The sequence below is a fragment of the Narcine bancroftii genome, chromosome 5 (assembly GCF_036971445.1).
Source record: "Narcine bancroftii isolate sNarBan1 chromosome 5, sNarBan1.hap1, whole genome shotgun sequence".
In the NCBI taxonomy this organism is placed as follows: Eukaryota; Metazoa; Chordata; class Chondrichthyes; order Torpediniformes; family Narcinidae; genus Narcine; species Narcine bancroftii.
Genome location: NC_091473.1, coordinates 30,820,639 through 30,836,219, shown reverse-complemented (window position 1 = coordinate 30,836,219; position 15,581 = coordinate 30,820,639). Strand labels below are relative to the sequence as shown.

Here is a 15,581-nt window from a genome sequence, read left to right as displayed (position 1 = left end):
TTTGAAGTAGGCAGAAGTATTTTTAAATTGAAATGACTTGTTATGTTTTTCTTAAAAGGTGTAGACTATTTTCCAGTATCTCAATATGTCCATTGGTTATGTGTACTTTAGGGTTCTACAGCAGTGAGGACAGGTAGAGAAGGCGAAGTGAATGGCATGGCTGTGATGAGGGATCATTGTGGGGTGAAGGGTTGAATGAAGTAAGTTTTAACGGTGGGGGGGCGCACAATTTCAGTGTTTGACATGGCACTATTTTCTCAAGACATGCCAATACATGATAGACAGCATCATAAAAATACTGGTTTAATGTACAATTAGGCTTAATTGCTGTCAACATTATTTTACATGACATAATGACAATTTCATTTTTTCCCCTTACATCAGGGAAACAATTCAAACCCTACATTGCTGCCTACCTAAACACATGACCAACTGATGCAGTCTTAGCTTCCTTAAAAAGTTCCTCGTGGATGAAGTGTAGATCAAGTCATGGAAAAACAATAGAATGTTTCATCCAAAAAAAAGCCACAAATTTGATTAACACAGATTAAAATGTTAAGGTGTTACACAACAGTAACCCATTATGTGAGGTGGGTTGTGACAGTTCAACAAGCTTGTATAAAATGGAATATTATTGTTATTAAATTAATTTTACTGAATTCTGCAGTGGCAGGTCAAGTGTCTTGCATGCATTGCCATTGAGTTTTCCTCTTGTGTGCTGTGAACTTCACTGCACTATTTCTGCACGAGTACTGCTGCTAAATGTTCCTCTAGCTAAAGGATCCACTAGTGGCCATCTTTATTTATAATGAGCCCAGATGTTGCAGCGATGATTTCAAGGACATGTGGTAATGATTGTAGACAATGAAATCTACCACTGGCAATGTCAATGGCAATTGAAAGGCTGATCTCAATTATGCAGGATATAGGTAAAGTTGGGGATAAGCACCAGACTGGAAATCATGAAGAGATGTACAGGAGCTGAAAGATGGGGACTCAACGGCACAAGGACAGCTTCTTCCCTGTTGCCATCAGATTCCTGGATAATCAATGAAATATAGACCTGCCTTACTTTTCATGCACTATTATTTTCACCTTTCTATAAACAAAAATATATATGTATATATATATAATGATGAAAGACGGTTATAATATGAATGTTTGCACCACGATGCTGCTGCGAAACAACGAATATCATGACTTGTTCATGACAATAACTTTTGATTTTGATTGTGCAAGATTTAATGGAAAGGAATTTCTTTTGCTGAACTGCTCAAAATAAAATCAAATATTTCCCTGGTGTTACCTGCACTTTAGAAAGTTTTGCTCCTACTCCTCACCCAAATTGAAGGAGTGTGTAATTTTAATACATAACACAACATTGTTCTACTGTGCATCCCAAATTATGCAATTCATGCCTTGGCAGTTTTAGGTTCCATCAGTCGTCTTGCATTGGAAAAGCTGGCTTCAAAATGGAGAATTATTGAGCATCTTTGGATGATGGGCAAAAGTTCCATACTATTACAATAATCCATGTTCTGGCTGGTATATAACATGGAAACGGGCCATTTGGCTTTCACAAATTTGCATTGTAGTGGGAATATGAATCCCTTCTTCCAACACTTGGCCTGTGACCTTCTATGCCTAAACAATTCAAGTGCTTATCAAGATGCTTTAATGCTATCCACAACTCTGCTTCCACCACCCTCACAGGCAATGCATTCAGTTAGTTACCACTCTCTGGGTGAAAATCCAAATCCCTTCTAAATACCATTACTTGCTTGAAATCCATCTGCATTAGTTTTGTCCACCTCTGGTAAGGTGAAAAGCTTCCTTCAGTTTACACTTTCCACTTCCCTCAGAATATTGCCTTAATTATGTCTTCAGTAAACCCCTAAGGAAAACAGACCCATCCTCTCCAGTGTCTCATCATAATTGAAAAACTTCATCCCAGGCAACATTCATGCTAATCTCCTTTGGATCCTCTCCAGCACTATTCCTGGGACCTTACATTTCATGACATATGTCCTCGCCTCATTAGAACTCCCAAGGTAATCATATTTATCAGAATTAAACCCCATGTGCCATTCATCTGCCCAATTTCACCAACATGTGAAATCATCCTGTAGCCCAAGACTATGTTCCACACTCTCATCACCTCCAATTTTGTTATCTTCTCAAAAATTTCAGTCAGATTGGTCTGGCGAGATCTACCCTTGACAAAGCCATGCCTGCTGTTTCTGCTCCACCCCTGCCTTTCTAATTGATCTTTAATGTCTTGCAACCTATTCTCGAGATGATTGAATACTCCCCAAAAATAGCACAGGGATTATATAAATGGAAATGGCATTGTGGATGTAGTAATTGGAAAAGACTAGGAAAATCTTTAAGAAAGGCACCACAGGCATATATTTGGTGATACTGTGAGGGAGATGCTGGTTAAGATGCAAAATCTTATATTCAGTAAGGGACTAAGAGGCCCTCCAAACATTCACTCAAAAGGTAGTGGGAGAAGATCCATGCCATATATTAAATATGGAGAGCCAAGCCAGGAATCAAGACTCGAAGACCATACTTATAGCACTGTTTAAAAAAAAATCAACTATCTTACAAGCTTTTGACATTGCTAAACATCTGAAAAACCTTTATCCAACCAATTCATTACAGACTTTAGATTCATAGACTCATTATTTATCTAACAATCAGGATTTGTATCAGATTCCTTATGTTCCATTATCCCCTTATATACCCAGTATTGTTACCAGCCTCTCACCCATATTTCCCACATGGTCACATTGCCACCCATCTACACAAACTCATGTATAGCATTTAATAACAGATCTCTCATTCTTCAGAGGCTGGTGACAAATAATCACAGTAAAAAGTAACTGGTGCTGATAGCCATGGAACCTTTATAGTTGCCTTCTCTGAGACCCTGGTCAAATCCAGATAAAAACCACAGGCAGTTATAATATTCTCATATATAATCCTCCTTCGTGCATTTCAGCTCTCAATCAAATCCATCTCAATTTACAGCCAGTAGATGCATTAAAATGGCACTATTTCTGACATAGTGCCCCACCCCAACCCCTGACTACACCATCTCATGATCACAGCAGTAGGATGTAGCTAAATTCAACTCTAAACTTCAGCATTCTCTCACAATGCCTTAAACATTAAAGTGACACAACATTTCAATTCAGCATGCCCACATATCCAACTCACCTTCCAATCAACCATTAACAAACTTGTGATAATAATGCAGGCCCATTTTAAACAGCACAAGTCTGGAGCTAAGGGAAATCTTTGTGGTGCAAGATACTGTGCCCCAAGATCCACTTCATTGTCCACCTTCTCTGTTTAGAGTATTCACAAACATTGCCACTGGCCTTGGCATCTTTGCAGCTGGCATACACCACACCAAAAACTTGAACCATCACCTATAGTTACTTTAAAGCCTAAATTTGTTACCAAAGCACTTCAGCAGCTAGCATCTCCACTGTTTATGACTTTAAAGGGCTCTGAAAGGCATCAAGCCCCCACCTGCAAGTGTGCACACATGCAACTGACCCATCAGCAACAAATTGAAGATTAATAATCTCTTTAAATTGAGTTGGAGGGGTGATTCTTCTCATCAGAGAAGATGTATTCAGCTGTCTACAATTAAGAAAAATTGGAGCCTGGAGCAACTATTTGAAACAGCTGAGGTTGAAGCTTCTTGATCTGCCTATTCTGGGTATTTCCAGCAGGTGTTTGATAGCAGTTGTTTTCATCAATAAGAGAGCAATCGTGACCAGTACAATTCACCAGCATGCATCAGACACCATATTTAAATTAACTGAATACCCTTAACAATACAATGAGTATTATAGTGTCAAATTAGGCAGCATGAAATATGATGAGCTCCAGTCTTTCACATGAAATCAAATCTGGTTCGGACAAAACTAACTGTGGTCAAATCTAAAGGTACCAGGAAATAAAAAAACAGATAACTGCTGGAAGCATTCAACATGTCAAGCACCATGATGTTCATACTATGGAAATTCTTATGAACTGTTACTAAGCTACTTCTGAGTGGTTTGAGTTCAGCCCAGGTCTGATATACACTGTTTCTCACAAAGCAGAAATCATTCAGATCTGTCTGATATGAAGTTGTGCCGAGTGCAAATTTTGAAGCAGATATTTGATACTGAAAGATGATGGCACTTTCTGGAGTCAATGAAAGTCAGAACATTCTTTCAGGACAGGTTGTACTTTGATGAGAGAAAATGGTTTAATGCATATTAATAGCAAAAGAATAATCGAAGGAAGAGTGGATCCGATTACTGGCCGAAAAGGAGATCTTTGTGGAGGCTGGTTATCAAATGAATCAGTTTTACCTGCCTTCAGAGAAGGGGGTGCTATAATTACAAGAGGAAAGGAGAAGAATAAAAATAGGCAGGGGGAAGAACATATAAAGCTTTCTGTAATACCAGCCTGTGTCCTATGCAATCAAATTCCAATGGAAAATCTAAAGTGAATGAAACATGGAGATATCACACAAGTTGCACAGTTCTCAACTTTCATTCCAGGACCTCCAAACATCAGGCACAATCATGCATGGTGGATTCTTGATATATAGTGTTCAATGTATTATGCAGATTTGACTTGTGCATTTTTCATTTGTGAATTTGTAGAGGATGCCACATGGGGAGCAACAATGCAGTAAATGGTCCCTACAGATTTACAGATGAACTGTTTAAGGACTGTTTGGGGCACCAAATTATGCTTAGGGAGGAGGTGTAGGTGCCGGTGCAGCATGTCTTATGGTGAAATCAGTACTGGGGTGAGGGGTGGGGGGGGACTGGTGGGAAGGGAAAAGTGGAAAAGGGAATCACAGAAAGAGTGATCCTAATGGAAAGCAGAGGAGAGGGGAAGGTTTGTCTGGTGGTGGGACATATTGTAGGTAGCAGAAATTGAAGATAATATTATGTCGGGTGTAGATGCTGGTGGTACATGAGGGCAAGAGGAATCCTGTCCTTGTTGCATCTGGTGGAGGTAGGTAGAAGGCAGATGTCTGTGAAACAGAGGAGATGGTGATGTTTGAGGGGTGAACTAATGGGAATAGAGGGGAAGCCACGGTTTCTGATGAAGGAGGACAACTCAGATGTCCTAGAATGGAAGGCCTCATTTTGGGAGCAAATGTGGTGGAGATGAGAGAAAAGAGACTGGGTGGGAAGAGGTGTAGACAAGGTAACCGTGGGAGTTGGTGGGTATATATAAGATGTTTGTTGATATTTGTTTCCCAGAGACGGAGAATGGGGAGAGAGTTACCAGAGATTAACCAAGTGAATTTGAGTTCAGAGTGGAATTTGACAGCAAAATTGATGAGCTCATCATGGGGGCAGCAGGCAGTATTGATACGCTTGTCAATATAATGAAGGAAGATTTGAAGAGCCTTGCATGTGTAGGTTTGCAGCATAGATTTCTCTACATAACCAATAGGCATAGCTGGCAACCCATACAAGTACCCATAACTATACCTTTGATTTGGAAAATGTGAGATCAGCCACTTTTTGACATTGAAGATATATGCGAGTTCTTCCAGAGGGGCGAGGGTGGTGGATGAGGGAATTTAGTGGAGAGCCTTGAGGGATGGAAGTGTACAGAGATTGGAAGTCCACAGTGAAAATTAGATGGTCTAGTCTAATTTCCCACTGCTATGTGGTTGAATTTGCCTACTTCACCTCCAAGAAATGGAGACAACAGTATCTTATTCTGTATTGAAGTGAAAACACAGAAATGCTGGAAGAACTCAGCAGGTCTCGCAGCGCCCATCGGAGAGAAAGATATATAACCAGCTTTTCAGGCCTGAGCCCTTCTTCAAGGTACGAGTATATTAAAAAACAACAGGCAGGTGGCTGAATTAAAAGACTGGGGAGAAGAAATAAATTGATCAAGAAGTTCTCTTCAACAAATTTTGGAATATCCTCCACTTCTGCGACCTTCTCTTTAACAATGCTCTATATTCGGAGGTGATTAGCACAATGCCTTTACATCACCAGCCATTGGGTTAAAGTCCTGCGCTGTCTGTACGAAGTTTGTATGCTCTCCACATGTCTGCGTGGGTTTTCTCTGGGGGCTCTAGTTTTCTCCCACTGTTCAAAATGTATCGGAGGTGTAGGTTATTGGGGTATAAATTGGCTGGCATCGAACTTGTGGGCTGAGATAGCCTGTTATCGTGCTGTATGTAAGTATATTAAAGTTGGGATACTGCATACCATCTATTTCCAGTCTATAATTTCACTGGTCTATAATTTCACTGCAGATCAGCTTTTCTGTTAGTTTCTCATTATTTATCCTCAATGTAATATTTCCTGTGGTGTAACAGCTCCTTTCTTGATTCCAGCCTGTTAAAGTGCAACCTGTCCATCTTCAAAAAGTCCTTCTTGCATAAAACTGGCCATAATGTCCTGAGAATCCAAAGACCCCCTTAATGCATCTTCTTAACTACACATTAATTTGTTCTTCCTTCTAAATTCCATTCTTAGCAGTGCATAGCTCTGAAAGTAATACAGAGATTGTGCCCTACTTATTTTTTTTTATTAACTCCTGAAAATCTGACTGCAGTACATCTATTTTTCCCATCCTCCCCCCAACCACCGGTACACAGTTCTGGTTCTCTTTCATCCCTCAGAAAATTTTGGACTACATAATTGAAGTCTTTTACTTTAAATTATTTTCACAGTTCAAGCTATAAATTTAAGGTAAAAGACTGGGCAGTACTCACATTCACAGCTGCAGAAAATGTGTGCTCCTTGACCAGTGGAACTCAAGTGAGCGCTGCATTCTACACTTTGCTGTTTACCCCTTTGTGGACCTTTACTACAGATTTCCATTTGGATAGCTGCATTTCCTCAAGAAACAATAATTTCAACTTGAGGACAGCACACACCTTGAAGAGTCTTGCTCTTCCTGCCATCTTGGATGCACTCCTCCACTGACACTGGCTAAAGTATGGACACACCTTGCAGCATGTCGTCCAGGAAGCTGTCAATTGCTATCTTGCTCCATACTGACTGTCCTGCAAAATCTTCAGCCTGGTCATCTGGAGGCAAGAAGCTTTTCAAATTCTTGTGCTGTCGTGTAACCCAAACAACACAATATTTGTTTTGATTTGGTTTGTTCTGCTAAAGCGCACAGACAGACACCACAGGTCCACTGCCATGACATCTAACAGATACGATTTACCAGGACATGAGTTATGCTGAAATTCCCACATGGCTCAGGAAAAACAGGCACAATCCATAGAACCCTTATTTCTTCTCAATTCTCTTTTCTGATAGGCTTAATTTTTATGTTTTCTTCACTGTAGTTCATAATCATTTTTTTTCCAACTAAAGCTCCATAGTTCAAGCTTCAAATTTGTTGGCGATGAATGAATTGTTTTTTTCTTATTAGTTTAACTTTGTGCTTTTCATTTTAATGACCAAGCAGCCCCTCACTGCCTGCTTCACTGGATTCCCTTGTTCATCAAATTAACAGTCTTTACTGTGTGTTAGAATTGGAAATCAATGAAAGCTGCAATCAATGGTATGCACTGCATAAGGAGTTTATAAAATTATAACACCATTAGAAAGAATGAATAAGAATGAGCTATCTTTCTTGGAAAGGTCAGCTGGTAGAGGGTGTTAATAGAAGGATAAAAGGGAAATTACTGAATAAGTTTTTCATCAAAAGGGTTAGTTGGAGGTGACATCTGGAGTCAATGAGTGAAACTATGGTGTAGGCATACGTTCCTCTAAGACATAAAGGCAATGGGGTAGAAGCAGGAAGGTGGGAAAGGACTGAGTAAAGTCAATGTTGGCTGGCATGGGTTCTATGGGCTGATTCTACCAATAAAAGTAAGTGCAGTGATTAAAAATTTTAGGGAATGATAAATTATGAACGAACACAATCAAAATATTATAGAATTTGATACAATGTAATAAGGTATAAAACAATTTAACATAAAACAAATTTAGTACCAACTATAGGTTACTTCGAGATCACTGAAAATTACACCCACAAAATTCTGAGTACGAAAGTCAAAGCAAGAAAAAAAAACCAACTACATTCATCAACACTCCTTTCTTCCTACTCTCAATGGCAAGAAGTTAAAGCAGCCGATTAAGTTTTATCTCTACTGAATTTGTGACAGTTATAATCTTAAGCCCATTTGCTTTAAAATCTCTAATTAAATTTTGGAAATTTGACAGTTCTCAGTTTGTTTACTTGCCAAAGGAATTCAGCTTTTGATCTTTTTAAAAACAAAATATTTCTGAAAAAGGGGTCAACAATTAATTAACTAAAATTCAAGGATTACACTTCACAGTAAAACTTCCACTCAACTTAATTTACTGTGGGGGAAAAAGTGTTTTGTTACACACAATACCTGATTGTTTTTCTACTGAAAATAAATGTCATTAAAAAGGGAGCAAAAGTAAACAAGTATTATGACTGAGAGGGGGAAACTTGAAAAAGCAAAAGACTGCTGATGCTGGGATTATGAAAAAAACAGATGATTTTAAATGTTAACTCTGTTTCTTTCTATGCAGATCCTGCCTGACCTGTTGGGTATTTAGCCTTATGTGTTTTTATTTCAAATTGTTATCTGGTCTGTCACAAAAAAAAAATCAGGGAAGCACAAAGTTTACATTTAAGAAGTGACATATCACAGACAAACATCTCCTCACTCGTCAGGAAGACGCAACAGTGTCTGTACTTCCTTTGACGACTGAGGCGGGCAAGGCTACTGGCCACATTCTGTCAACTTTCTACAGGAGCTCTATCAAAAGGATTCTAGCCTGCTGCATCACAGTGTGGTATCGTTGCTGGAGAGCATTGGATTGGTGGTCAATCCACATGACCATGAAAACGACAGAGAGGATCATTGGCGTCTCTCTACTCCCCTCGATGTGATTATGCAATTTACGGGGACCATTGTCTAAAGATGGATTGCAAAATCAGGGAGGACCCCCTACTATCCCACATGCAGCTTTTCCAGCTACTCCCGCCAGGAAAAAGATACGGACATATTAGAGCCAGAACCAGCAGGCTAAGGAACAGTTTCTTCCCACAGGCAGTGAGCCCTGCTGAATGACTGCTAAAACAGCTCTCCATGACAACTATTTATTAATAATATTGATTTTAATCCGGGCATATATTCCATACCTATGTATCATTTGTCAATGTATGTGTGTTATGTTTGCATTTGCGTTTACATTGTTCTGCAGCATGTACCAGAGAACGCAGATCTTGAACTTGAGATCATGCATGGTCCAGAGGTAGCAAAGGTAATATAACATGAGGTCTACAAAAAGCAGGCAGGCACCTGAATAAATAGGTGGGGGGAGGAGTGGAGAGGAGCGAAGAAGGGGCGGGGGAGGTGGTGGCATTCCCAATCATAAGCAGAAGCTGAAATATTCAGGCACCTTTCCTGACGGCATCAGTGAATAAAACTGAATTGCCCCTGATACAGTCACCAAACACTGGTTGAGACCAAGTGTTTGACTTCAGATGGATGAATAACCATATTTAAAATACAGTGTTCCAGTCTTTATCTCAGGAAGTTTGGATTTGTCTCTTTCCAGACAGCTTTGGCAAGGAAACAGAACAGCTACATGTCTAAATATACAATGATCTCTTTCAGATGATTTCACCTTTGAGCTGTTAGCATGTAGCCCTCTTCCCTGTGCTCAGTACATACTAGAGCGTTTGGGGACTCCTCAGATTGGGTTCTTAAAGAGATGGTTGAAAACTGTAACAGAAAATCTGAGTTCTAAAGTTACTTAACCAATTTCTGCACTGCACCCCCCAAAAAATTTAGGCCTCAAATGACCCTCCCTGCTTGCTGATTTACTGTGCGACCCTCAATAGCCAACAAACCAAGTCTGGAGATTAATACAAGCATTCTAGTGAACCACACAACCCTTTATTTGCCATTTTCCAGTCACCCTCACCAAGCATGTATGACATAAGCAGGAACTGGATTGTGCTCTCATACAGCTACTGTCAACCTTAGCTGGGTGCTATTTGGGGTAGAATGCAATGGATAGTTGGTCAATTATGTTTAACTACAGGGAGATAAGGAGACAATAGCATAACCCTTTACCTAATTTGTATCTGGAATATTACATTCTATCATTTCAATAATAAACCGCACCCTCCCCGCACTCACCAATAAGCCCACCCATCTCCATAACCAAATTGTTTATAGTAATAAAATGAAGAAGGGGCAGAAGAACAAATGCCCAGGGATAGTCACAATGTTAGCCACTCTTCAGACAAAGTTTTTGTACAGATTTCCTGCAATAATTATTTGATTGATGCAAAAATAATACTGTGCCATAACTACAATAAATCGAAGGAAATTATCCACATTCGGATATTTACCATAATTCATAACGAACCATAACAATGTTATCCAGACCATGCCTAATAATTCTGGAATGTAAATTAAAGTATTAGCCACACTAGTTAAACATCTTTCTGTCCATGTATGGTATTTTAGATTGTATGCTATCACCCAAACTATTCACTTCAATACAGTCTTCATTTGGATTCTCTGTTCATGTTTGTTCCCATTTTACATACTTAGCTTATAGGAAAACTCGTGTTAGTATTTATAAATGAAAAGTCAGGATGTACAATGTACAAGACCCATTGTCAAAGAAAGAATTTAAAAGCACCACACATGCTGCCAAACTGTACTCTCCACCCAGTTATCAAACACAGGATACAACTGAGTTTGTTTACTTCTTATTCAATACATACAAAAAAGGTCTTTGTACAGCTCTGTTGTCAGGTCAATAATTAGTGTTGAAATACTGAAATATCCAGATAAACTTGTATCTTATTTCCCTCCTTCACATACTTGTCAAAGGTCAACTCTCCTTCCCCAAGTTACTCCCCATTAGCTTTACTGTAAATTGTCCATTGTGTATTTGTTTGATTATGGTTGCAAGGGTAACCCTTTACACCTACAATTTCAAGTTAAGCACGTAGATGAGAGGCGAGTGTCGCCCATGTGAATATTGTGCGATAGTGTGTTCCAACAAAACAGAAGTATACCTTCATGATACTAACTTAGCAGATCAAATTATAGGTTAACATAATGTGACATAATGAAAAAAAAACAATGCCTATCTTTTGATAATGACAGTCTTTTATTGTTTGGCTTCAAATAGAGTGATGAAGATTTAAAGAAAAGTCTTTGATGCCTTTAAAAGAAACCTACAGTATATAAAGTAACAACAGGGGATTATGGCTTGTAAACCACAGGAGAAAAGCAAAGTAATTCCTATTCCACTTTTGATGGCTGTTAGAAATTCTATTTTTAAAAAAATTACCAGAAGGAGAAAAATCTCATGAGGATACAGTCATATCCTGTGATCATGCATAATGTACTTCAAAAGTTGGTTTTCTCCCAACTGTTTATCAATTTCACCTCCTTCAGACTCTTTTTTTCTATCATGTTTACATCTGCTGTGATTCAGTGACAAGTGCTGTCTGGGCTGGAAAAGCAGACATGTCACGTTGATTTATGAGTACATCAAACTACGACTTGTCCAAACTGAAGCCCGCAGTTCATTAATTAGAGTATTGTGACTTTGAAGACTCCATTCATACTGTAGGGTTTTAGTCTTTGCCTTAATTTATATGCTCTCAAATGTGCGTCTCCAAGGAAAAACTAAAATTCACTGTGTCTTTGAACTTCTTTTGACCATGCAATAATCATTCCTTTGTCCACCATGAAGACAAGTCATTAAATGCACACTGAATTGCAGCTGATGAGTAAGCCTCTCTGAATTAGAATACAGAAAGCAAACAAAGCTGAGAGACCACTGGAAAGCTTTCACTGCAGGCATATCTCTCAATCACATGTCTCTTGCCTCTGCCATTTCCATTTTAATTACATCGTATTACTTTTCAATATATATATTAAATATATAGAGATGCGCACCTCTTTAGTTGATTTCCCAGCATGTTGTTGCTGCAGAAGTTGAAGATGCAACTGTTCTTGTTGTTTCTTATAAAACTCTTGAAGCTGTTGCTGTTTCAAAAATGTCAGAAAATAAGCATTAGAAAAAATAATAAACATTTAAAGAGCATTTCCTGTCACGATATCGGCTCACAGTTTGAAAAAAAAGATACAGACACATCCTCTTATCAACACCGTTCCGACCTTTTAGATTAAAACTTGCCAATAAATCCCTCGGTGTATGAACTATTCTTAGCATTATCATTTCAAACACTAATCTTTAAAATGAACTGTTAAAAACATGCAATTTTCCACACTAAGTAATTAAAATATGGCAAGAAGCGACCTTTCTCTGTATGAAGAAAGCCAAAAAATGTCCTTGCTGAGAATACATGGTTATTCACAGACAAGTCAATCTAATAATTCAAGGGAGTAATTATTAGCAATTTTCTAAACAGGTCACTCAAAAGTGATCCGTAAGCAAGGGCAGTCAACCTCCTCTAATATATCTGGCACAAGGGCATAGCACCAGAATTAGAAGCATTATTTCAAGAGCTGTCTCAATAAAAAAAAAATGCTAGTTCAATTAAAATCTGCATTGACAAAAGCTTCATTTTCACAGGGAAATGAAATCACTTTCGATCAGCACAGCCCAAATTCACTCTCTCGAGCTTGCTTCCTAGTTGTGCTGTAGCAAGGAAAATGTTTTCCATGGGGACTATTAATCTGGGTTAGGGACTAAAGCTGTCCTGAATGTGCACAAGACTTTGAGAACTTGTATCTTGCATATGTATTGATCATTGCAGAATTCAACCTCACGAGAGAAAGCATTGTGCACTCTGCAAAATCAATTTTAATGCCAATTATCTTCATAGATAGAATATAAAATCTTAATCTCTTGGTGCTAAATCTCTTTCTACGAAAACATAATCTTTACTATTAAAACAATTGCTAAAGTACAACTTGCTACTAAATGGGCCTAACATAGATCTCTACAGAAATTATCAAATTAGTGTCCGATTGAGAATGTTTGTCTAATTATCAGAATGGCTTACCTGTGGAGTGAAACAATATTATGTAAGTTGCTTTAGGTCATGGCATTGATAAACCTTTGCCACCACCATGAAGGGAAGAGGATTATATCAAGACCAATTCTTCTACTAACAGTGGATTCACTCGCATATGATGCAGTGCCACAATGAAACAATAAACAAGCCAGGCAGCACTTTACTAACTGTAGTATAAACCTCTGGGGCAGTGTTGGCACAGCCTAATCTTCACCTTGGCTGGAAGTGCCTGAAGGGGAAATACTGCCAAAAATGCACAAGGCCAGTTTAGCAAACAACTTGCACAATAACAGTGTGAAGGGATATTTAGTTGTATTTATGTTAGTTAGTTATTAGTGGTTGGAGATGAGGAGATGATGTCCAAAAAGATAAATAAATAAATGAAAATAATCGAACTTTAAAAAAAAAACTGGGTTTGGTTCAAAGATTAATTGCTGGAGATAATATTCAAGATATGAAATGTTCTCAGCAAGGTAGTCGTCAGATTGATATTTTACATGATATATTGAAGGGATCTAGTGAGTAAAATTGGTGAGATATTCCAAAGCCTATGATATCATTTAGCATTTTTAAACAAGGTGGAATACACTAATTTATGAGAAGACCTGATTCATAACATCACCAATGTGAAGCACAGATCAATCCAAGTACGCCTCTAATTCAATTTCAGGGCTGATATAACTTCCACTAAACAAGAAAAAAAAAATCAGATATGCAAGTAATGTTTGGACACAGCTATTCTCTGTCTCATATGATGAGCTTAATTAAGGTGCAAATTTTCCTCTTCGATTATTTTGAGCTTTGTGACCGCCACTATTTTGTTTAACAGCATGCTTCAATTTCAGCTTTGTCCCAAATGCCAACAAAATGTGCATCCTAGAGAGAACAACAATTTATGTTTACCTGACTTTTATTAGAGAATTTATAAAACTGCTCTATTATAAATATATGGTTATCATGCATGTACATTCTGAAAATATACCATTGTGATTATTTTTCAAAATAATAATGTAACTGCAAGAAAAAGTAACAGAAAAATGTCTACCATACAGGAAGCTACCAAATGGAAATCTCTCTTCCAAAGAATGGTACACTATTTAACCATAAATCTTGGTAAGGTGTAGGTAACCACAGCTATTTACCAGTTCAGTTAAATATCTGAATCAGTACAAAACTTTGGTTTATTAATGGCTGATGAATTGGGTAATGGTATCCTAGATTGTATTTTGGGTAGCACACTGATTTCAGCGGTGCGTATGACCTAGTTTATATTCAACTCAAGATTGAATTACATTGTAGAAATTGAACCCTTTTGCTCAAATTATACCTAAGGTTAGATCAGGTGAGTGAATAAATTGGTTGGGGCTTTTTTGTGTTTGCTTCACCAGAGAACAAGAGACATTTTTACAGCTTCAGCTGCCCAGCTAATGACATGCAACGTTGGTGTAGCATCCATTTCCACAACTTCCAAAATAAACGTGCATTCAGGTGCAATCTATGATCTTCATTATTAGTCATCCCTGATGTGGATGGGAAAAGAGCTGTGAATTAAAACATCTCCAACATGATGTTATGCTCAATGCAATCACTCTGACAAACTAATTTTCCATTGTTCAGTCTACAAGCAGAAGCATCAATATATGTGTTCCCTCAATGACTGTAGAATTTCTGTTGTGCACATCTGAAATCTGCAAAAGAATTGTAGGATCACCAATAAAATAGAAATTTTGGATTTCATTGGAAGTTGACATATTGGATATTACAGCCTCCAAACCCTCTCTCCCACCTCCCCCCCCCCCATACTTTTGGGGTTTCCTTCATTTTCATAACAGTCTTTTCTGTAGCTGATCTGTGGTAGCCACGGAGAATTTTTTTATGGTCTGCCCACATACCCAATGAGCTCTGAGGCAATTGACAGGAACCACACTAATTCATGCCCAAAAATGGGGTCTGTTGTCAAACTACTTTTAATGTACTTTTGCTCAATTCTTCTGTGCACTTTAGATGATTCGCCTGGGAGTTTATACCATATCCAGTACATGTTTAGTGCACTCGAAGGAAATCAACTTCTCGACAAATGTTTTTGGGCTCTCATTCAGTATTTTTTCTTTTCTTTTTAAATATTTTTATTTATTTTAATAAAGAGCGTATATGAATATTACAATTCGATAAAGATAGTTACATAAAATTAATAAAACATTCAAAATATCAAAAACATACACAAGTTGTAAATCATATCCATAATTCGTATCCCAAGTACTAAATATTTTTATATAAAATAGAGCTAATAACAAAAAGTATAAAGAAAAATAAGAGAAAAAAGGAATGAATAGAAAAAAAGGAAAAAAAAAATAAAAAGGAGTAAAACTCAAAACCCCTGCCTAACAGTATTTTTGAAAACAGTTCTGAAGTGAGCAAGTATGTCGAAAATACAATTTAACAAAGTTCTACATTCTGAGGTTCAAAATAAGACAGTGAAAAAATTTATTAGACATTGATGTCTGGCATTTAAA

At 37.9% G+C, this 15,581-nt stretch overlaps 1 protein-coding gene across 26 annotated transcripts in view; it reads right to left on the bottom strand.

The window, feature by feature from the left end:
* Nucleotides 1-15,581, bottom strand: part of foxp1b (forkhead box P1b) — a 577,308-nt gene that overhangs the window by 109,789 nt on the left and 451,938 nt on the right. For all 26 annotated transcript variants that reach the window (XM_069937059.1, XM_069937058.1, XM_069937046.1 and 23 more), the window contains one exon: nucleotides 11,984-12,073. In XM_069937059.1, coding sequence (XP_069793160.1) covers nucleotides 11,984-12,073 — 90 coding nt within the window. The remainder of the gene's footprint in view (nucleotides 1-11,983; nucleotides 12,074-15,581) is intronic.